At 34.4% G+C, this 24480-nt stretch overlaps 2 protein-coding genes across 5 annotated transcripts in view; one reads left to right on the top strand and one right to left on the bottom strand.

Annotated features, from left to right (window-relative positions):
• The first annotated feature begins 200 nt into the window (after positions 1-200).
• On the top strand, positions 201-16718 carry LOC149415546 (DNA cross-link repair 1A protein-like). Of its 3 annotated transcripts, none has more exons than XM_089642718.1 (11): positions 201-552; positions 632-691; positions 2371-3001; positions 3257-3397; positions 4315-4426; positions 5133-5276; positions 8481-8626; positions 9237-9403; positions 9696-9816; positions 12126-12241; positions 15724-16718. In XM_089642718.1, the coding sequence occupies exons 1-11, from the start codon at positions 472-474 to the stop codon at positions 15805-15807; spliced, it is 1803 nt and encodes a 600-aa protein (XP_089498844.1). In that variant the 5' UTR covers positions 201-471; the 3' UTR covers positions 15808-16718. The 3 variants fall into 3 exon arrangements, with proteins under 3 accessions (XP_089498844.1, XP_089498845.1, XP_089498846.1); XM_089642719.1 differs by having other exon boundaries at positions 2371-2857; XM_089642720.1 differs by having other exon boundaries at positions 2371-2853.
• A 757-nt stretch (positions 16719-17475) lies between these two features.
• The window catches only part of Dip-C (dipeptidase C), a 175870-nt gene continuing 168865 nt past the window's right edge, over positions 17476-24480 (bottom strand). For both annotated transcript variants that reach the window (XM_089642722.1, XM_089642721.1), the window contains 6 exons: positions 23714-23907; positions 22189-22323; positions 19761-19875; positions 19281-19472; positions 18762-18913; positions 17476-17664 (listed from right to left, as the gene is read on the bottom strand). In XM_089642722.1, the coding sequence (XP_089498848.1) occupies positions 17610-17664; positions 18762-18913; positions 19281-19472; positions 19761-19875; positions 22189-22323; positions 23714-23907 (843 nt within the window). In that variant the 3' untranslated portion in view covers positions 17476-17609. The remainder of the gene's footprint in view (positions 17665-18761; positions 18914-19280; positions 19473-19760; positions 19876-22188; positions 22324-23713; positions 23908-24480) is intronic.

A 24480-nucleotide genomic window follows, 5' to 3' on the forward strand; every position in this document is an offset into this window, starting at 1 on the left:
ACCGAAATGTTGCCACCCCCCTCCACACACTGATAAAAATATGCCCCTCTCCTGACCTACTGCTCCCGCTGAACTCCGAGCGATTAAATCGATTCTTTTGATGTTTCGATCACGTAAATGTTTCGAACCTGCCCATCACTACTATTGAGTGATTTATTTATTGTGGCACCCCTGTACCCTGTATTCAGAACTGTCATGCCAAAAAGTGAAAGCATATCTGTGGTGAAAACATTCAAAATACATATTTTGTAGTGAACATGATTTACAAAAGCTGTTGGTTTAAGTTTTCAGTGGAACATTAATTTTAAAAAAATAATTTTAATATACCCGCAAATTTGTTGGCAAAATGTAGCCAGATAAGTTCTTCTTTATTCATTAAAAACAACCATTTAATACCGTCATTCGTATAATATTTACATTATCTGAGTACAATTATTATACCATTGGAGGTTGTCATGAATATTTGAATCGATGGATGATTTGAACAACTTTGTTCCTTCGATACTTCACGCCCGAAGTGAAAGAAAGCGGCCTTCAAACTCTTCAAATTTGGTAATAAATTTTATATCCTCGAATCACTTCAGACATTTTAAATTCGTAAAAATACCTTTACCATTTATATTTGTTTCAGAGTATTGACAAGAAAAAGCTGCTTTCGTTGCGAAAAGATGCGTCGAATGTCTCAACTTTGGTATTAATTGCATTTTATTATAGTTACTTTAAATATAATGTTTTGATATCTATTGAAAAACAAATGTTTCGTACTTTCTCCTACCTACATTCATCTATCTTCCTATCTCATAATACTCGGTAAACTTTTAGGATCGCAGGCTACGGTGCGAATATTTGTTTTTGACACTTTGATTTAACTTAACTAGGTAATATAAAAGATAACGGTAAATATTCGGTAAATATTAGGCTCTTCAAAAAAACAACACTTGATTCCAACTTAAATATCTAATGGGTACAACTATTTAAATCAGGGAGGGGTATAAGTATAAACATGTACAAAATAAGATTTTAGGGTGTTAGTTTGGGTTATTTTAATAATTTATATGTATATCCTAACTTTCAAACTTTAACTTTTTAACTTTGATTGAGAAAAAATGGAATTTTAATGCATCTTTTACCATCTCCCACGACAAATACTTATTTCTTGATTGTTATCTTGATATAATTTTTTTGCATATTAAGCGTGCAGCGGAATTTGACAAGTTTATCCTATTTTGAATGAAAAAATTGGAACTTTATTGCACCTTTTATAATTTCCCCTGACATAAATAATTGTTTCTTGAAGTAATTAAGTTGAAAAAAGAGTTATAAATGATTTGCGCTTATTAAAAAGTAAGTGGAGTACAGAAATTGTACCATTTTTTTTTTTATATTATTTTCTTGGGGTTTCAGTTATCATGAAAAGTCATTCTTCATAGTAATCTTCTCTCTAAATAAAAATGTTCATTTCTTCAAAATCTTAAATATCACAAACTTCTTCAATGACATAACGCTGAATTCGAATACGCATGTGTTTTATACCTATATTATACAGATGTCACCTGTGACAGGTAAAAACATGTTTTTTTTAAACAGTCCAATCAGCTGGATTTTTTTTTTAATTTCGCTATCTCTTGGATGTAAAAGTAAAACATTCTATTGTTTCTCTACAGGCACAGGTAGACTGAGCCACAGCAATGCGTAGCGGGGTACATCTAGTTTCCAATATAATAGTAATTTGTCTGTACATATTGCTAAAATAGCGAAGCTGTAGAATTCCGCCTCATGTGCGCAATTTAAAAAAAAACACTTTGTTTCAATGTAATTACTACTAGAAACGACTATTTAAGTTGGGGGAGATGTAAAATATCCACAAAATAGGTTTTTAGGTCGCTAGTTTGGGTTATTTTAATATTTTATGCATATTTCCTAACCTTCATACATAACTTAGACAAAAAATAGAACTTTAATACCTCTTTTACCAACTCCCCTGACATCAATAGTTGTTTCTTGTAGCAATTAAGTTTTTGCATATTAAGCGGTATTCGGCAACTTTATTGCTAAAATTATGATTTTTTCGTCTAACTTAAATTCAACTGCTTAAAAATTATTTTAATGCTTTTATCTTTTTAAATTGGTTTAATTTAAAAAGAAATAAATTGCTATCTGTTTGTCCTTTTTATATAACATTAACTTAGCTTAATCACCATTTGAATGGTAGGAATGCACTCAAATAAATTGCCATCTTAACAATATATAATTATAATTTATGAATAAATAAATTTATCAAAACAAACTCTATTCTGTCATTAATCCAATATTTTAACTCTGTTAACTGAACTTAAAATTAATGTAATGGAATTCTTCATTGTTTTTCAGAGTTCGGTTTCCATCCAGCCAACAAGAGAACCCCTTCAAACATTGCCCAACAACATAATCCATACAAAATGCATAGAAAACTTTAAATTTATTAAAGCTATAAACAACTTAAATGATTACCATACAAAGTTATTGAATAGTGTAGAAAATCCCACTATTCCCATGTCTTCCAAAAAGACAAAATCTGTATCAAAAATTAAAAATACCACGCCAAAACGTTTAGTTAAACCGAAAAACACACTGTTAAATTATTTCAGAACTCCTTCTCAAAGAATAGATTCTCTGGATCCAGAGTTAAAAAACAAAATTGAAGAAATGCAATTGAGGCATGAAGTTAAATCTCAACCATTGAATACAATTCTGCCCATATTCGATTTGTGTGACGACCAAAACTCAGATATGGATGATTCCTTAACCAAAACATCTGATCAAGAAAAATCGGAATTGAAGGAAAATATTCTCAAACCTAGCCAAGAATCTCCGGTAGGTAAAAAAATTTATCCAAATCTACGGAGTAGAAATATTATACCCCAAGTTAAGAAAATTAATGCTGACAAACAGCTTTCTCTAGTTTTTTCGGGATCCAAAGGCAAACCGAAAAAGAAATGTCCATACTACAAAGTCGTCAAAGGTAAAAGTTAATGTTTTATTATAGATAACTCATAAGAATGAAAATTCAGCACCCTTTTAAAAAGTGATATAAAGTCGTGAAAAGTAATGAAACAAAAACTAGGTTAAACAGGTTTGGTTTACATGTTAGTTTTTTTTCATCTCTTTTAACTACTTTATCACGTTTTAAAGGTGTGTTGAGTTTTCATGAAACCAATTCATTCGTACCTGGCAATAATAACAACATTCTGACCTTAATATAATCAATTTGTTATAGATACACCATTTGCAGTTGATGCTTTTTCTTATGGCGAGATTCCTGATATATCTGTATATTTCCTCACACATTTTCACTCTGATCACTATATGGGACTAAACAAGTCATTCAACAAACCCATTTACTGCACTAAAATAACAGGTAAAACCAACCCAACCATATCATCCACTCGTTGAAATCATCCACTAACTTTATTTTGTTTTGTTTCTAACCTTCTTTAACCTTTGGAAACCTTTAAGTGACAAGAATTTTTTCCCGATGACAAACCATTCATGCTCTGTTGGCAATGAAATTTCGCCCTAGCTAGAATTTTTTGATATGCGATTTAAACCTGTATATGCCATGAGAAAGTGCATAAATTTTTTTAACAGAATCGCTTGTACTTGAAACACTGTAGTTATTTTTTGATATCCCTCAAAAATGGTCTGGTTTTCCAAAGGTTAAGTAGATTTTTTTTAACGAAGTCATCAATTACTTTAAACCCAACTAAATAATAAATCTATCATTCTAAGCATAAAGAGCACAAGTCAAAAATGACAACTTTTCAGGAGAGCGATTTCAAATTTATAAACTGTGAGTACTTTTTATTGGGTGATTGAGTAAAAAATGCCTATTTTTAATTGAAATATATATTTGAGATTTTTTATTTTAACACTACGTGGAGATATTGTCCCAGACATTGAAATAATCTAAAATTTTATTTTTTTTGTGAAAAAAATAGTAACAAAGCGTCAATGTTGACACTTTGTTACTATGTTAAATTTAAAATTAATGATATCTCACTGTTCTATTATTATAATGTTTTGTCTCACTCTATGATATGTATTACGAGCACACCCATTGTATTTTAGATTAGTTAAATTTTGAACCCTGAAGACGCTTCTACCAAGCGAAACCGGTCGGTCTTAATAAAATTTACAATAATTCAAGGTTTTTAATCAAAGTGTTTAATTTTTATTTAATATTATGTCAAACCACAATGTGACTGCTTTTTACAAAAATATGATATCATTAATATCACAGTTTATTTGTATGTTCGTCGATATTATGCGTTTCAGGTGATCTCTGTCAGCAGAAATTGTATGTGAAATTGAATATAATAAACATATTGGAAGTTGGCAAGACTGTGGACATATGCGGCATTAAAGTCACAACTGTAGATGCCAATCAGTAAGTATCTCTTTAATATAGTTGTACTCCAAGATTTACCACCTCCTTCCACTCTCTTTACTCTCTAACTTGTCAACTGCTAGACTCTATTTTGTATTACCAAACTTGGATTTCTTGAAGGGAAGAATGTATGTATATAAATATAATGTGTATTGCAATAACCTCATTATTTATTTTTCTTATTCTCAGCAGCCTTTATCATATATATTCATCTTTTAATATTTTCTTCCTTTATTGTGTCGCATGTAAATTTGTTCTAGTGGGGGTTGAGTAGTACCCACTTGGAAATAGAAAGTGCACTCTAAGGATGGGTGGTTTCAGAGAATTTGAACAATTCATCGAATTTCAAAGTTGATTTTCAAGTTCTGTGAAGGTTCTATTCAAGTTCTGTTATTATTTAAGTTTTGTAAAACAACTAGCCAATAATGATATAATAACAGAACATGAATAGAACCTTCACAAATTTCACGGAACCCGAAATCGCCGAAATCGTTTGTTTCATAGAATTTGAACAATTCTATGAAACAAACCATCCTTAAACTACACACTAATAGTGATTTCCATTAGGCTCTATATTATTCTCCTTTTAGAGCCTGAACCTATTTCAGGACGAACCATTTATCTTTCACATTTAATTTTGAGTGAAAATCTAAACCTAAAAATTCTTTCTTTAAACGTTTATAATATTAATGTTGTGTTGTTACAGCTGCCCTGGGTCCGTAATGCTTGTGTTTAGTTTGCCTTGTGGTAGGAATATTTTACACTGCGGCGATTTTAGAGCAACGCCATTGATGGAATCTTACCCCGTATTTTGGAACAAGGAAATTCATACCGTTTATCTTGATACCACGTAAGTTTAAGCTCCCTTGAGGTGACATTTTGCAAAAAATAGCACTGTTGAAACTGGTCAAGTATTACTATGGTTAGGAACATATTGAAGGTCCCAAAGAACAATGTTGGATGTGCAAGTTTGTAGTTTTGCAGTAGAGCTGTTTAAAGTTTAGTTTCTCCATTTTTACTGTTTTTGATAATATATTTCTCCAATTAAATAAATAGGGGTTAATGCAAAATATCAAACAACACTATATTTCTTGATCTCAAAAACAGTAAAAGTGCAGAAACGAAACTTTAAACGGCTTTACTGTAAAACTACAAATTTGCACATCCAACATTGTTCTTCTGGACCTTCAATATTATTATTCTAAAAGCAGTGACGTTACAACAAGACCTAGCAGTTATCATATCACAAGACTTGAAATGGGAATCGCATATCTCTGGGATTGTCAAAACAGCAAATTAAATAACATATTTAATCAGAAAAGCTTTCCTTGACCTAACACCGGTTAAAATATACAAAACATAAGTGTGACCTCTCCTGAAATACGCTTTCCAAATATGCAGTCCATATTTTGCGAAAGATATAGATACATAGTTTTAAATTTTAAAAAGAAAGACAAACATTCCCTGGTTACAAATATCCTGACAATATTTGAAAATGTCCTACTACCACCACAGTGAGCAGAAAGTGTTGCTTGGGTTGTGGTGGAGGACTTTGGAAATTGAACACATTACGCCTGGGTGGGACCCAAACGCGATGTCAACTCAGCCACCGACCGGTCAGTACAGGAAGATTTCATAAAATACCAAGAATTTTGAAAGACCGCCAATATGAAGATAGACTCAAGGAACTAAGATACCAATGTTAAAAGAATCACGAGAAAGGGGTGATTTGATTAAGACTTTCAAAATTTTATCGGGGTATTATATTTACCTTGGCATCCAAGAAATCTTCACCATCAACAAAAACATAAATCTCCGTGGACAGTCAAAATAAATTAATTAAACACCTTTTGCATCCAATCCTAGGAAACTTCCTTGCAAATAGAGTAGTGGATGCATAGAACAAACTTCCACAACATATCATCGATTTTACTAATATAAAAAAACAGCTCGAATGGATTTTTATTTGAAGAGAAAAACGGATTAACCACAGACATAGGAATTAATAGACGAGAAGATAATGGCGAGGGGTAAAATCAACTGTTGAAGAACGAAGGGAGTAAGGCTGACTGTGATTCGTCAATAAATCAATTTGACAGTAAATAGGCATCTCGCATTATAATATCACCATTTAGTTCTTAAAAGTAAAATCTGCTTTTGAATGAATAGACATTTCTACATGGGAGCGCAAATTACTCGCCACGTTATGAACTAATTTGCGAAGTCCAAATTCGGCAAAGTAAGGCAGCTTCTATTTTCAGAGTCGTAGTTAGTTTCAGAGTATTTAGTTAAGACACTTTTACAAATGTCTCATAATTTACTTACCCCAGTAAACAACGATGAGCACACTTGAGAATCGCTACATTGTGATGTGATAGTATATGTTTCTAAAACTGATACATATAATACGGTGTGAATAAGCTTAAAATAAAGTAAAATAATGCTTACTTATGGAATGTAATACGACAATTGGGTTTATTCTCTTTTTCACATCTATTTTTACAAGTTTTCATATCACAAGTCAACATTTTGCCGTGTTATTTCGTAAAATGAACCGATGATGCCTCGACCATAGTTCGCACAAGAATGATGACGTCACATTTTCAAATTTCACTTGAGGCCATATGCGAGCCCAGCCGGCTCAATGGAACCGGTATGGGGAGTGGGGATAATACGCTTTTAATCACTTAGGGCAGGTCTACTAATATTCATATGTCTATGGGATTAACTTATTTTAAATTTGAAAAAACTCAATTACTGTTAAGGGGGGGCTAGGGTTAATTCGCACGAAAAAAGGCATTTTTTTGTAAATTTTTTGTGACAACACAGTTAAAATTTCTTTATTAAATCTAATAGGACAGTAAAGTATGACATTTTAAGAATGTTGTATAAAATTTTCACGGAGAAATATTAAAATACACGGCAATGGCAGCAATTATTCGGACGTGTCTCAAAAAAAAGTAGAATGGCGGTGCCCCTCATAACTCGGTGCTGGGTCATTTGAAATCAAAAAATCAAAGTTCATTCGTTAGATAATAGTTTTTCCCAGGTAACGCTGGGAGGGTTTTTCGAAATTTTAATTTTTCACTTTTTTGGAACACTTTGAAGGGAAAAACGCTATTTTTAGTGAAAAAAATCGGCTAATTTGTTATTGTAAAATAATAATTATTAACAAATTTGAAAAAAACTCTCCAGCGTTACCTCGTAAATTATGTACAAAAATAGTTTTCAAAATTTCAAAAGGATCAGTGCAGTAGTTTTGAAGTTATGACGGTCACCGACTTTTAAAACGTGAGTTGTGGGAAAAACGCTATAAAGTTTTGAACACTAAAAAATCTGGTATTAAACGTTTATAAGCAAATTTTATTGGCTTACCTCACACTGAATCATCAATGCCAGGTCCATAAAGGATGTTGCTATCATCCATGATGTCTAAAGCACCTTTTTGCTCCTGTCTACGACGAATCCTGCCTTCTTTAGTTTGTTTCTCAGCTTCCTGCTCTGCTCGGCTTATACGTATGGTCAGGTAGGGATTAAAATCCGACAGGTATAAAAATACTCGTAACTTCGTCAATTTTGCTCCAATAAACTTGAAATTTGAACACAATATTCTTAACATATTAAGCATTTATTTAAAAAATAAATAAAAAAAATTCAAAAAAAAAAATTTAAAACCCTAGCCTTTACCTTAAGCTTATTGTGAAATTAGATATGAGAGCATCCGCAGAATGCTTCCTGCTCATTATATAATAAGAATAAGAATGGTACTCCCTGCTTGCCTCTGAACAACTTTGAAATCCTTTTGTATTATTTCAGATACTGTAATCCACGCTTTAAATTTCCAACACAGAGTGAAAGCATCAATCAAGCATTGTATATTCTTAAATTCCTAGCCTTTTTAAAAATTTAAAACCTTACCCTTTACCTTAAGCTTATTGTGAAATTAGATATGAGAGCATCCGCAGAATGCTTCCTGCTCATTATATAATAAGAATAAGAATGGTACTCCCTGCTTGCCTCTGAACAACTTTGAAATCCTTTTGTATTATTTCAGATACTGTAATCCACGCTTTAAATTTCCAACACAGAGTGAAAGCATCAATCAAGCATTGTATATTCTTAAACTTAAGCAACAGAAAATGATAGAATCTGGCACTCCATTTTCACAGTTGCTTATTGTATCCGGAACATACACCATTGGTAAGATTCTTTTTATATTTTTAGAGTCGAATTACAATTCTCCGTGTTCATTTAATATGCTCAATTATTACACTTATCACATCATGTCCACAACACGTTACTCTCTCAAACATTTTTCTAACCTCTTTCTTCACTATATGTAGGTATTCATTTTCCCTCCAAGCATAAATAAACCCAAATCTTTGGTTTTTGTTTACAACTTTTATAAATAGAACACATTCAAATATTATGTTAACGAAAGTATTACAAGGGAACCTACCCCAATTTCATTAGGTAGGTACCATATTGTAAAGTCCCCACTTCAGAGGAAAATAGCCATAAATTTAATATTAAAGGAATCTTTTATTTTGATGATTTATGTTGGCTGTCACCATCAGAGGGGTGAGTCTGTGTCTTTTGTGTTAGCTAGCGCAGTTTTAATCAACATTAAATGATTCGCTTGTAACATTCATAACAGACTCACCCCTATGTAAGTTTCATGTGACTGATTTAAAGCTACAGACTCAACCCCCAGGGCAGATATTTTGAATATTTGTAGGTTTATTCAGAGTAATATTAATGTTGCAATATGACTCGACAACTATCAAGACAATTATTTGTTTCTTTTTAGGCAAAGAAAACTTCTTCTTGGGAATTGCAAAAGAACTGAATATAGATGTATGGGCGTCCACGGAAAAGAACCGAATTTTGAAGGTTGCCTTGGGGCAAAGTTTTACAAACAAACCTGCTCAGAGTTGTCAGCTGCACGTTTTACCAATGGGGCAGCTACATTATCGTGTAAACATTGATTATTTATTTACAGGGTGTCCCAAAAAATAGTGTCAAGCGGAAGTCCAGAGGTAGAACACGAAAAAAATCATACTCAAAAACTAAAAAAATCGCAGAACATACCTGGGGGTAATTTGAGTACTAGGGTCTGGACTTCCGCTTGACACTATTTTTTGGGACAACCTGTATATCATTGCACCTTATGACACCTGATGAGTCATTTTATTTTATTTGAAATAATATTGCAAATAAATGTTATTATTTTTATTACTTGTCTGATTTCAATGTGCTTTTTTTTCAGTTTCTCAACGACTATTTGAAGAATATGGGTAATCAATTTACGGAGATTTTGGCATTTAAGCCGACTGGGTGGGTTTCATCAAAAGGGAGTGTTACCCAGCAAGGAAATGTTACTATTCATGGTGAGTTTTTTTAACCTTTTCTTCAGATTGCCCTAAATTTAAAAGTCAACAATATGTGTACATTTTAGGGCCCGTTCCCACTTCCGTTTTCAAATCGGAGGCGGGTCCCGTTTTAAAAACGGATGGCCAATGGCCCTGTTCACACTTCCGTTTTAAAAACGGATGGCCAATGGCCCTGTTCACACTTCCGTTTTAAAAACGGATGGCCAATGGCCCTGTTCACACTTCCGTTTTAAAAACGGACCATACTCTACGAAAAAAAATAATTGTCGATTCAACAAAAACATGTTATTTGCTCATTCTTCAGTAATGGTGCGCAATGGACGACGATGAAGCTCCTGTTGTCATGTTGTACTTATTAAAAAGAAGGAAAAAAGTGAAAAGAAAATTTTGAGTACACCCAATCATAGCCGAATGATTTTCTGTAGGAATTTTCCAAGTGTTAATTGGTGAGTTGAGAAGTGATGAACTAAAGTTCTTAAATTATTTTAGAATAATAATGATTGGATTATTTATATAGCGCCGTTTTCACCATGAAAAATCACCTCAAGGGCGCTTAATGGCTTAAGAGAATGTCTATCACTTCCTTTAACCATCTACTGGAATGAGTTTCAGAGAGCTTAACATATCAAAATACAAAATTGAGAAAGTGCATTTGTTCTGAAGAAAGGCTATCGATATTTTAAAGTAAGAAAACAATAACAACTCAAATATTTTTTATTATGTGTTTATTAAACTAATACGCTCTTCCGTGCATCTCATTAAAGCTTTAAAATTTAAAAAAAGTAAACTTAAAAAAATAAAAATAAAAATTTTGGTATAAAAAACTTGTGTACACCAAGTGTTTTGTTTTTATTTAGTTAAAGATAAAATATTACCATACTCTTTCTTCGACCAGTGGTATTAAATTTTCGGGATTTATTTCCTTATCCATTATTGTAGTTTTGATTTATTTACTTAACAAAATAACCAAATACAAGCACGCAGCGTGCCTGCTTCCTTGCGACTGGGAGCGGGCGGGGAGGGGTCGGGGTGTGGCGGGGACTCTGCCGGAACGACTGGACGACAAGTGTGAACAGCTCCATACAACACTATGAGCGAGCGTGTTCCGACACGATTTGAAAACGGACGCGCTGCGCTGGCGATCCATCCGACAAAAAATGTCGGATCCGTTTTCAAATCGTGTCGGACAAGTGTGAACAGCTCCATACATCCACTACAGCCACTAGGGCATCCGTTTTGAAAACGGGACCCGCCTCCGTTTTTAAAACGGAAGTGGGAACAGGCCCTTAGTAGGAAACATAAAGAGAATTTTACGAATATAATATAGAAGTCTTTCTCTGATGGAAAACTTTTCATTAAAATATATGACACGCAAGTGAACTGAAGGTAGGAAAATTCGTATTCTTATGTAAAAATAATTTACTTTTGATTGTATAATATTGTCTTCCAGAAATGATTTTTAATAAACTCTTTGGGAATAATGTATTGTAAATGTTATTATTTTTTTATATATTATCACTTCAGTAAAATAAGAATAAAAATATTAACTGAAGAGTTGGTGATTTCTGAATGCGAATGAGGTAAAAAGGATGTGCCAAAAGAGTTATGTTGTGTTCCATCTAGCGATGAGTCATTCATGAGCGAGCTGTACAATTTGAGCTAGCTCTTTTTGATGAGCCATATTCGTATGACTCCCAGTAAATCGAACGATAACTCAATTCTTATTATTAATTTTTTTTTAAAGAAAGATAAACCTTCCCGGGTTACGAATAACCCGACAATATTTGAAAATCTCCTACTACAAGCACATTAACCTGAAAATGTTGCTTGTGCTGTGATGAAGGACTTAGCTAGCCGAGGAATCGAACACACTACGGCTGGGTGAGATACAATCGCGATGTCAACTCAGCCATCGACCAGTCATGAATTGAACGGTTACTCTGTTTATCAGGAGATATTTTAGAAAAATAGCCCCATTAAAATTATCGAAGTATTAATTGGAACCAAAAGTCGTACAATTCATACGCTGGGAGTTGGGAGCCATATCGTGGAAGCCGTAACGAGAGAGTCGTACAGCGGGACCTATATTGAGCAAGTAGTATCGGGCGAGTACAGTATTCTTATAAGCTCCGAGCTCGCGGCTCCTGTTCAATTGAGCCTTTGTTTAATTATGTCGACTCTTTGAGCCGTGCGAAAATATTAAGCTGGTACCGTGGCTTCTGCTCTAAATAAACATCGCTAGTTCCATCCTCTGTCAACCTCTGCGGAAAATAGTTGTTAAAAAGTGTTTTTTTTTTTCATTATAGGTATTCCGTACAGCGAGCACTCTAGTTTTTCAGAACTACAGAGGTTTACGAACTTCCTAAAGCCAAAATTAATCATTCCAACAGTTCCTGGAAGTGGGGGCCGCGATGTGTTTCAGGTAAATTGAACAGTAATTATATTATTATCAATTGAATATTTTGTTGAAATTAAATAAATTAAGGTAGGTACCTATCGACCTTCTATTTCAATATTTGCTTCAGTACCTATGTAGAACCATTTTTAGAATATGAAAGTAAACAAATGAGTGTTAATAATTTAAGGTAGAAACACACTGGGTCAACGTACGTTACGTAAGCAACGCATTAGGATACCTGGAATAACTACAATACATACATTTTCTATGGAAATAGATGCTTTAGAAACACACTTGTCACACGCAATGCAAACCCATACTCCATCGCTGCGCCGATCTGTGCTGTCCAGATCGGCATGGGACATGTTAAGATGGAGGGGGTGGCATCACACCTCTAACGAGTTAATTTCACATCTATGAGTGGTTTTATCTATGCATCTACTGTTACGATTGGTATATCTATGGTTGTTCGTTTCAACAGTTGGCTTAGTAAAATAATAAACTAAGTAAATCGTCCTCAAATTCGCTCTGAATCGCAAGACAAGACAAAGCCATGAATTGTGTCATAAAACACATAAACATAACCTAAGAAATAAATTTAAAATCAAATGACGTGCTTGTGCGCCACGTACAGAAAGTAAAGACCACGTGTCACGTGGTCACACGCCTTGCGTGTATAGAACCAGTGTGCAGGTTGAACTGGGAACGTAGTAATGCGTGTATCGTGTACCTCGACCCAGTGTGTTTCTACCTTAATACTTTGACACATATTGTTTGGCAGCACCGTCAAAGATGGCTGGAGGGAATGGACCAAGGTTCGTAGAGAACGTATTTAACAAGGTTAGCTCATCCAGGGGGTTGAGCGGTGATTGGCTAGAAAGTCGTTTCATAGCTAGAAGCCCATTTTCCACTGGGAGATTTGAATTCACTACAATACAAGTGGCGTTAAGCGACTCAGAATGCATTTGCAATGATTTATTTATAATACGTTGGTAATAGTATACATATTACACTAAAACTAATGTTCGGAATAAAAGAAAAAAAATCCCTGTATTATTTTCAGTGTTACTTATGCATTGAAGATGTAGAATCGAGGTTATTTATTAGCGCCTTATACATTATCAATTTGGGAGGCTTATATTTCTTATTGGATAACCAACACATCTGCCATAGGTCATCCCAAGTGATTCGCTACGTTGGTGATTTAGCAGGGGTGCCCGGGTTCATCGGGTGATATGTGTTCAGGATGCGCCTGCCCACCAGCTATGTGGTGTGCCGAATCGGGAGAGGCTGGTTTGGGAAGACCCTTTGACCTCTCCAACTGGTCTCTCCCAACTGGTGACCCATCGTCTTGCGTCGTAGCGGGAGAGATAGATCCTTCGTCCATCGCTCCTGGACACACTGATCGCTAGATTCCTACCCACCTCTCATGCCTTTTTCCTTTGCAGAACTTCCTCTCCTTCATTTCCTTAAAAAGAGCCTCCACAGCATCCCCAAAGATGACGTGAAAATTTTAATTTTAAGGTCTCATTTAGCAAACTATCATGATAAGGATCCAACACGGAAAGTGTTGATAGCAATTGTATTTATATAAATAGTCGCACTTGGTGGTAGATATTCTCAGATAATCATTCGCCTTGGTGAAAGTTTTGGAAGACAACAATTCGGAATCGAAGCATTGATTGAAATGGCTTTAGCGGTATTTGATGACCATGTGTGAATAACCAGGTACTACCCACCCTCCTCTTCCCTATTTCCTACCAAAATAACCCAAACTCTTTTCATCACAGCTAAATAGAATAATAAAATTTATTTATAAAACAGCATAAGTATACAGAAAAGAGCCAAATTTCAACAAGTATTTTTTTTAAAATCAACTTCACACAGGAGGCCCAGAGGAAAATAAATTCCTCTGGGCCTCTTCTCTTTGGGGTTGCTGTGCGGAGGGTGTTTTTGAGGAGATGAGAAGTTGTAGGAGGGAGGAAATTCGAAAATATTTCCACAGCCCAAGAAACGTACCGTTCTCTTGAGATAAATATTCTCAACCAAACCAATAATGTCAAGTCAAGGATTTTGGAGCTCCAGACCAGAGGTGGCTGCCAAATTAAACAGTGGTTAAAAGTATATAATGGTGATGGATTAAAAGTGTATAGTAGTATGTACAAATCAACACAAGTGTGTGTACGCAATTGCTCAAGGTTATGAATGGTTTCGAAAAGGTCGAAAGATTTAGATACCTCGGCAGTATTCTCACGGAGACTCTTGACCCAGATGTAGAGGTTAGGTGCAGAATTGAAGCAGCAAGAACTGCGTTCATTAAAATGAAATCCCTCTTCTGCAATGATAATATCAGCTTAAAACTAAGGCAGAGAATGCTAAAATGTTATGTGTGGTCGGTCTTGTTGTATGGATGTGAAACATGGACCTTGAAAGTAAATACCATGAACAGGTTAGAGGCTTTTGAAATGTGGCTTCACCGGAGAATACTCAAAGTACCATGGACCGACATGATCACCAACACAGAAATTCTCAGGCGGGCTAGAGCAGAGAGAGAACTGCTTAGATTAATAAAAATCAGGAAAATTTCATATCTGGGTCATGTACTTCGAGGGGAGAAGTATCACTTGCTCCAGTTAATTTTGAAAGGCAAGATAGAGGGTCGCAGAGGGCCTGGTAGGAGACAAATGTCTTGGCTGCGAAACATACGAGAGTGGACCGGCATTAGAAGTGTGGAGGAGCTATTCCGGGCAGCGCAAGACAAAGAGACATTTTCAAGAGTGATCGCCAACGTCGGGGGGACCTGATACGGCACATAAAGAAGATGAATGGTTTGAAGTAAAATTTTGAGGTTGTGAATTCTAGTATACCTGAAAACGGGGTGTAGTTAAGGTGAAAATACATAATATTATTATATAGAGTAAATGGTAATAACATCTATTCTAGCCACTCGAATAGTATCAAGAATACCAACATAAGAAAATGTCATCAACAGAAATTATTTTGGCTGTCATCCCATATAATCCCAAGTAACGAAAGCGAATGTTCATTTTACGTAATTAAAAATTACAATGTTAAAATTAAAAATTTCCCAAATGCAGATAGTTGCCTTTTATAGTAAATAAGGTGAATCAAAAGGTTTTATTTAAAAATAATCATATTAAGTGTGGCCAGCAATACCAAATATTTACCCTACATTTTTACTGTTAAAAAATAACATGTACAAACATAAGTGCGACGAAATTAACTTAGATCTAGGTAAAATAGTATCACATATCTATTGAAAAGTGAAAGATCATTCCTTTCGGTCTTCAACTGGTCTTCGAGTGACGTCACGGGCTTGCGAGCGGCCCAATGCATTTTTTTCTGAAAAGTGCCTGTATGAGCCTACCTTGTTACATACATTTTCAACAAGCCTTGGGAATGGACTGCAAAAAATGTTTGTTTTATGAAGTGTCAAAAGTGTTGTCCTTTTTTTAAATTTCTCAGTTGTGTTTTCCTTTTTTTAGAAATATTTCTCCTGCTGGGTAGGAGACGGGGATCCCGAATCACAGAAAAAGGTGTCCGATTATTTTAGTGTTGAAGTAAAATAGATTTAAAAAATCTCTATTTAGTATTAATTCAAATTTATGGAACCAGGAACAAACCAGATCTATCATTTGAATCTCTCTATGATTATATTGTGATAATTATTTAACCAGGGGTGGAGGTTTTCAGGCGCTCGGTTTTGGATTTTCTCCGATCCGCGCTCATTAAAAAAATCATACCTCCAAATATTAATATGGAAACATATAAACTGCTTACTGTGGTTTAAAGCCAATGAATCCAGCTGTATTTCACCGCTTATCCGGTGGTAGGTATTACAAAAATTAAATCATAAAAAATAAATTGGCCAAAAACCGTCAACCTAAATTTAGGAAGGCCTAGAAGCGATGAGACCTAAATATGGGTAGTCATTCGACTGGTTAAGTGTTTGTTAAAATTTTTATAAATATGAAGATTAGTAGATTTATCCCCTGCTATTGAAGTACCTGCGTATTTTAATTGTATCTTTACGTATTTACTGTTATATATACCAGTGTCATGATTTAATTACTAAAAAAAATCTAACATTACAAACAATGACATTATAAAAATACAAGACACGTTATATTCATACTAATCAAACAAAAAATGTCGAAAAGGATAGCGATTCAAAGAATTCGTATGTACGAATGAAATAGCTATGAATGGCCCGCTTCAGTATGTCCTCTGGACCTAGTTCAGTGAAACCTCACGCATTGTCTACTGTTACTATATTAATTCATCTAAGATTACAGAAGCTCTTTTTGCCTCTTCTGGAAAGTGGCTGAATAAGTTGTATGTATTTTCCTTTGTTTACAGCGATATACAGGGTGTCCGGAAACTCGTAGTACAAGCGGGAAACTGGTGAATCTACATCACATTTGAAGTCGATTTTGTAGTATAATTTTTTTTGATTTGAGCTTTCGTTATCGAGTAGATCGAATTAGAAGTTGATTTTTTTTTTTTTTTTTTTTTTAATCAAATTCTTATAAATTATTACTGAAGATCAAAGTACCCAACTAATTAAAACTATTTGAAAGTAAAACAAATGAAGAAACTCGGATTTTAAGCATTATTTTGAAATCACCCTTCATTTAATCCGGTGTAATCATAAAATATTTCTGCTCTGCAGGGTTAAAACATCTGTTGTTCAACCCTAAACACCAGAAAAAACTTTAACCCTAAAATAGCCAAAAAATATTTTTTTTTGGTTTTTTTTTTTTTTTTTGTGAAAATGCTCAAATCAAAAAACTTTATGTTTATTTGGGTTCCCCATGTGGTGTAGATTCTCCAGTTTCCCGCTTGTACTACGAGTTTCCGGACACCGTGTATAATATTCCATTTTTATGCCAATTTTTTTAATATAATCAGAAACAATGTTTTGAAAATTGTGTCAAATTTGGTCCAGCCGCTGATAGCTCCATTGTAACCTCTCACTCTTTCTCATAAACGAATCTTGCAACAGAATATCAGCGATATACTTATTTAAAACCGACGATAATATTAAACTTACTTTTAGATTTATATTTTTTTTATACTGGTTGTGTATTTTATGTTATTTTGTAAAAATTGTATGTAATCGTAAATAATTAGCGAATGTGTGTCTCATCACAAATTTTGTTACCATTTTTTTTATTGTGCATCTATTTTTCAGTAAAACAATAATTTAATTATAATTCAATAATTTTATGTGCCATTGAAAATAATTATAATAAAAATATATTTTATATAAATGTGACTTAATTAATTATGCACAAGAATGTGATTATGTATAACAATTATTAACTTATATATTGTTTCGTTAAAACATACATATTAGATTTTCATTGTTTTATTCCGTTTGGAAATTAGCTCCACCTGCCATCCAATCTTCAATCTCCTGCACACTGCAAATAAGAATAAAACAAAATAAAAAAATAGTCCTACAACATAGCTTGTTATCGATGTAAAGTTTGGCATTTAATAGTAGACAAAAATTGATGATCCTGCGATCGTTTGAAAGGTTTTAAATGGCAACACCAAGATGGCCATAGGAAAATGGATGTAAGTTTTAAACAGTTTTTTACTTTAATCACACATTGTTCAGAAATTAGTGGTACTTTCCGAATCAGGGCCAATCGGGGAGTGGAAACTGGGTCTCGCTTGCGGTCTGACTAACCACCGAGTTCGTTCTCAATGGGACTGAATGAAAAGCAGTTTAGCTGTCTTGGGTACACAATGATGCAAGTTCATAACCTTGAATATTTACATATTTGATTTTAGATCTCCTTTTTTGTCTTTTACATTATCTCTTGCTACTCTTCTATTTTCAGATTGCGGTGTCTATATTATTTAACTAACTATGTAAGTAATTGCAAATAATAAAAAAATAGAGTCTTCACATGTGTGATGACGGAGGAAACCATCTGTTTCCTTATAACGCCATTGGGAAAGTAGTGGGGTCCCCTCCAATGGTACTTATGTACTATGGTTCAGCCGGCGTAATATTGCAAACAAAGGAATGCTGCCCGAGAAGAAAAAAAGGTTGAGTATGGCTGCATTATAGGAATGTACTGTAAAATTCCCAAGATAGGTTTTAGATTAACCAAAGAGTTAAGACATCAGAGTCCACTAGAACCAGCACGGGGAGAACGACATCTTCTGCTAACATTACAAAAGAGACCATTAACCCATCGGCATACCTGCCGCCAAGATTGGGGGGCTGCACTTTTTTGACTAAAACTTTACCCACATACTTTTTCCATATAAAAGAATTAAAAGTGTTTAATTTGGGGAAATATGGGGTGCAATAATGCACAGTAATAATCCTTCTCAAGTATACACAGATGTCACAAATGAAAATTAGTATGCTGATGGGTTAAAAAGCTCGGTTGGGAGATTACTCCACATCCAACTTATTTATTCTCCTCAGATTTACATAAATATATCCACAAAAAAAAAACAATGTTTTATAAATATTATGAATGTCATAAGGGTGTCTTACGTTCTTGGAACGATGGTCATGTTTTCCACACCAGTAGCGGTGATCAGGACATCATCCTCAATACGGACTCCACCAAATCCACGGAAATCGGCCAGCCGCTCCTTGTTGAAGAATATGGCCATCTCTGGGTCTGCTAGAGCCTTATCCAACAGCTGAAGATTAATAGAAAAATATTAGTTAAAATTGTAAATTTAGTAAAAACACAATCTATGATAACATAGATAAAATAAACGAAGGAAGATATAGCATCGAAGCATGTCGATTGTCGCCAAGCGATGACCAAACTGCACAGTCTATCAAAGCGGCGAAACAGCCTAGTTTATTTTATGCCGTTCGGCACACCAGTTGCGGAACACTGCTTTTACAGTACAGCTTGTCAAAAAAATGAAAGGCTGTAGGATCATAACACCTAGATAGTTTAAAGAAAAAAGGTTCTAACTTTATAGTATAATAATATAATAGTCATTATAACACATTGTATGTTATGCAATACAGTATGCTTGTAAAAAGCTCACTGACCGTGTCTATGAAGTAGCACCCCGGTTCCACGGTCAGCACCATGCCAGCCTGCAGCTGGCGCGCCGTGCGGAGGCGGGAAAGAGGGCCAGTGGGCCTCTCTGGGCAGTTGGGCAGGTAGCCGCCCACATCGTGCACGTCCAGTCCTAACAGGTGGCCCAGGCCGTGGGGTTGAAGGATTCCGTGGATGCCAGCCTGGAAAATAATAATAATCATTATTTTCAATTTTCTTCATTTTTCATTCAATCGTAAATACATACGCACAAAGAAAATTATTTCTAAATGTATGTACAATATTCGATCTCATTGGATAATCACATAATCTGCACAGCCAAATTCTACTTACATGCATTTTGCTAATTTAAATGTGTGTTCATTTTTGGATTCGATTATGACAAAAATAAATAAAGTTTACTGTCAAAGAAAAGCATAACTTCATTTTTACATAACTGCATCAGTACAGTCTCAACTTTAATAACGTACCTTGATCATGAGCTCTACATCTCCCTTCAACAGTCCACCGTCTCGGAGATACTCCATCATCACACGGTTAGCCAAAAGATGCATATCGGGCCACATCACTCCCGGTTTAGCCTCCCTGAAAACATAACAATTTTATTTTACAAGCATTTTTTTATGTCATATGGATGGTAGGTATATGGGGGAACTTGTAAAGCCGCGTACTTATCAGTGAGCTGTAATCATTGCAAACACAGTAACCAGGTTCTATTGCGTACGCTATGTCCACACCACTGTAACAGTAATTTCAAACCAGTGTATCCACAGTCTTCGTTTCGAGCTTTAGCTTGTCGGACGAGGTGTCTCTCGCTTAAATAAAAACTCTGCTTCATTCACATTCATATATTTTCTAATACATTCTGACCCTTACCATGACATACATTGGTTTTGCACGCACAATAAAAAAGGAAAAAAACGCAGCAGGCTTGCTGCATGCAAAGACCCTTCCGATTGACATCCAGGAGTGCGCTGCAAACGCTCTTTGATTCGCAGTAAAAACCAACAGCTGTCAGATCACCACGACCAAACTAAGTGTTTGATTGATTTTTAAATGAGTTTCTACTAATCCATTTTTATAAAAACATTCATTTTGGGATGTAGGTGATATTGTTCGCGGTCGCACTTGTCGTTCCTGTCATTTGAGTTGTATTATATTATAATAGCTCCACTTTTAAAGCTTAATTTAACAGAACGTTCTAAAATGTCAGGTATAAAATAATTTATCGCCGTTTCGAGAGATTTTACGTAAAAATGGTAGATGCCGCCTTGGTACCATGAGTGATGCACTTTCAGACATATTATATAAACCAGAGGCGGCTCTAGGGGTCCAAAAGTGGAAGGTTACCTTAATAATCTTAGGTTGTATACCTATATCTTTATCAAAGAGAAAGAAAGGTGATAGTTTGGGGGAAAAATTAACACACTTCTGCCGGGAAAGGTAGTTCTATCCGTTCGGTCGATTAAGGCTGGAAGGTTAGTTCTACCTTTTGCGCCGGCCTCATTTCAATGGCAGAAAAGACGGAATTATTCAATGTTTTTATATGAATATTATATACCAATCTCTTTGTAGTGGTCCCAACTATATGTACATAATTATCGAATCGTAATGCAAGTCTTTTTAAAAATTTATTTTCGTGCCTTTCATTTACATCGGTATTTAAATTCCTGGAATGAGGGTTTTTATGACCTTGAAACCCGATTCGAATCTCTTTCTCCGTTCTACACCAACTCAACTCCTATGTGCAAGCGAGCGAGAGATGTCGGGCGTATGACTAAATACCGATAGGCGAACCGTAATAAACATATTACAAGGTTAATTGAGTTGCATTTCAAATAATATTCGATTTTCGTTTAGTACTTTTATAGCTTGGGTATGTTGAGTTACAATGTAGAAATTTTTATTATTTTCGAAAACATAGCGATTTAAAACAAATTGAAGAAATTCGCACGGGACCTTTATTTTCGCCTGGACTCAGCACAGCGCCAGTGCAAAAATAGCTGGCCGAAATGTGTTAAAAGTGACCAGCTGTATTTATATACAATAGTTTCTAATTTGAACGCTAAATGGCACTGAAACCGGCTATTACGAATATCAAAACTAAATTAATAATCGGGTAGGTTGATAAATGCAGTTTTTTCAAATTAATAATATTGCAGCATATTTTAGGAGGACCAAATGATCCCTATAGAAGAGCCGCCACTGATATAAACATGACATTATATTGAAAATAATACAGAAAATAGTTAGTGCATTAATGGATTGATAAAAATTGATAAAACTAAAAAGACAACCACAAATCATCCCAGATTAACATACTATATAGCGAACTCTCCCTCTTATTTACAAAGAACGCATCTAACAGAAAGAGATGTATCATTATTACATTGTACAAACTTAACACAGACCATGTTTTACGTCAGATTTGGTTCAACCAATCATGGAGCGTTTATACAGTATGGCTAATAAATTATTTTTCAAGAATTATTTATTATTCTAAGAGCAAAAATATAGAAATATATATGCGTATTCAGAATCAGTATTTTTTGGTCTACATGAACATGTTTTGCAAAATATTTTTTATTCAAATTCCTTATTATTCTTAATTGCTTATTATTATTTATTTTAGATCCACTTGTATCTCTTAAAATTCAATGTATTCACATAATCATTGTTTATTTTTAGATTTACTTGTATTTTTTTTAAATTGTTGTATTCAAATAATTACTGTTTATTTTTATCTATTTTCAGACATAATTGTTTTCTTAAAAATAAAAAAATCTATTATACAATTAATATGGGGCGTGTGGGATTGCACCAACCTAACATCTTGGAATAAAAATTATTTTTATTATCAATATTAATGTTGAATTCATGTTAATTAGTCATACACACCTGATAACTGCATCTCTTCCTGCAAGGACAGCATTGTAGATCAGCTTCTGGTCCTCGGTGAACTTTCCGTTGGCGGGGAAAGTGCAAGTTATGTCCGCTGCGTAACCTGCGTAGTTGGCTCCCATGTCGTACAGACTGAAAAATACAAAAGTCTGTATTAGAATCAGTATCTATATACCTACATACAACTACTACTTGTCGATAAAGACAAAGTCTGTATTAGAATCAGTACCTATATATGTACCTACATACAACATACCACTTGTTGTTAAAGACAAAGTCTGTATTAGAATCAGTACCTATATACTTGCATACAACATACTGTTTCTCGATAAAGACAAAGTCTGTATTAGAATCAGTACCTATATATGTACCTTCATAAAATATACTACTTGTCGATAAAGACAAAGTCTGTAATAGAATCAGTATGTACCTATATACTTACATACAACATATTACTTGTCGATAAAGACAAAGTCTGTATTAGAATCAGTACCTAAATACCTACATACAACATACCACTTGTCGATAACGACAAAGAAATTGAAGCATAAATTCATGGTTTCCACTTTGTATCAATTTTTGAGTGTGTTTACTGTAGAAGAGTTTCATCTACTCCCCTAATGATGTTTTTGTAAATTTTACTGTCTTACCAGATAATCTGTTTACTAATATATATATATTTTTTTTTTAAAGTATAGAATCTACCATTAGTCGTTTCCCCAGAACAGCTACTTACAATCAGAGAAATATACAATAAGAAAACATTTTTGTACAGTTTTTTCGTAACCATAAGTATATGCCGGCGAACAAAAGGTTAAGGATAAGGAATTGTCCTTAACCTTAAAATTATTTTTTTTGTATTAGGCAATTCACCCTAAAAAACCTTAAAATTATTAACCCCTTTTACATTAAGGCGAAGCTTAATGCTAAATCACTATTTTGATTAAACTTTATAACGAATTGGTGTATATTATGAATACCAAAAAATATGATTTAGATAAATTGAAGGTTTTTCTATCGTTTTGCTTGAGTGGAATACAAATAAAAAAATTAATTACTCAATAAAAAATAAAAATGTAAACTACTAAATAAAATATTTTTTCTATAGAAATGCATGAACGCGTAAAGGAAACTACTTTTAAAAAATACAGTTTTATAGCTAAGATTATCTGTGACAGTTTCACTTGATTAACTTTTTTTGCTTTCTTATAAAATTATTTACAAAATAAATAAAAACCAGTTTTGTCCTTGAAATCGAACGTTACTAGACTCCGTTTGTCAAGCGATTTTAATGCCTATTACCTATAATGTAAGGTATACCAAGAATATACACATTTTTGGCTTGTAGCTTCCTCTTAACTGCGATTTTAGTTCTCTTGGATGACAGTGATATTAATTTTAAGGTTTAACGACAATTCCTTATCCTTGTAAAACCGGAATCACTCCTCAGGAGTCTTGAAGGGTTGTAGCACCGCTGCTGTATGTATGTATGAATGTGTTATGTCACAAGTTTAATTCCAACCAGATGTCTCCATCCTTGACCTTCCTGGTGTTGGGTGCGGCTGCGTGCCCATAATGCAGCACGGCGGAGTTGTCTCCGGAGCCACAGATGCATGTGTAAGACACGTGGCGGCAGCCCCCCTTCTCGTAGCACCAGTGCAGGAACACGGACTCGCACTGGTACTCGTGGCGCCCTGGACGGGCGTACCTCATCACCTGGGGATTTTAAGGTTATGCGTTACTAAAGTTTTAACCTTATATACGCAACTGTTGAGTATGTGATCCATTATGCAGATGTCGCATATGTGATCTATATACAGGGTGTATCGGCACGTACCCGACAAACTTTAACCAGCTATTCCTTAGCATATTTGGAGTAAAAAATCTTATAGGCACTTTGCTGTCCGGTAACGTTTTTTTTTAATAAAAAAATTATTATTCATATTTTCACCACATGTCACCACTGTTTTATCCTTTGTCAAAGTTTGAAAACCCATCTGGCAATATTTTATTCGAATTCCGTTGAATAATGTACGTGTGTACCTATATTGGCGCGCTTTTACAATCACAACGAAATGGCACGGCACCATTCGTCTCATTTTTAACTATTATTATTTAGTGTGTATGAAAGAGCGAAGACGCTTTTCGACATACTTGCTTATAACAGCTGTTGAACACGAAAAGCAATGCCAATGACAGTGATGGAGTGTGGAAATTTTTAAATTTTTCGTTTTTAATTGAAAAAAAAATGCTACCGGACAGCAAAGTGCCCATAACATTTTTTAATCC

This window comes from Hesperophylax consimilis, chromosome 18 (genome assembly GCF_061612785.1).
Source record: "Hesperophylax consimilis isolate HC1 chromosome 18, BYU_Hcon_1.0, whole genome shotgun sequence".
Classification (NCBI taxonomy): domain Eukaryota; kingdom Metazoa; phylum Arthropoda; class Insecta; order Trichoptera; family Limnephilidae; genus Hesperophylax; species Hesperophylax consimilis.

What these genes read in the sequence shown, in the direction of transcription:
- LOC149415546 (XM_089642718.1), top strand. Translation starts at nt 472, where the DNA reads ATGGATGATTTGAACAACTTTGTTCCTTCGATACTTCACGCCCGAAGT. An exon ending in CGTCGAATGTCTCAACTTTG is followed by an intron (nt 692 to 2,370) that starts GTATTAATTGCA and finishes ATTGTTTTTCAG; the next exon opens with AGTTCGGTTTCCATCCAGCC. An exon ending in ACAACTGTAGATGCCAATCA is followed by an intron (nt 4,427 to 5,132) that starts GTAAGTATCTCT and finishes GTGTTGTTACAG; the next exon opens with CTGCCCTGGGTCCGTAATGC.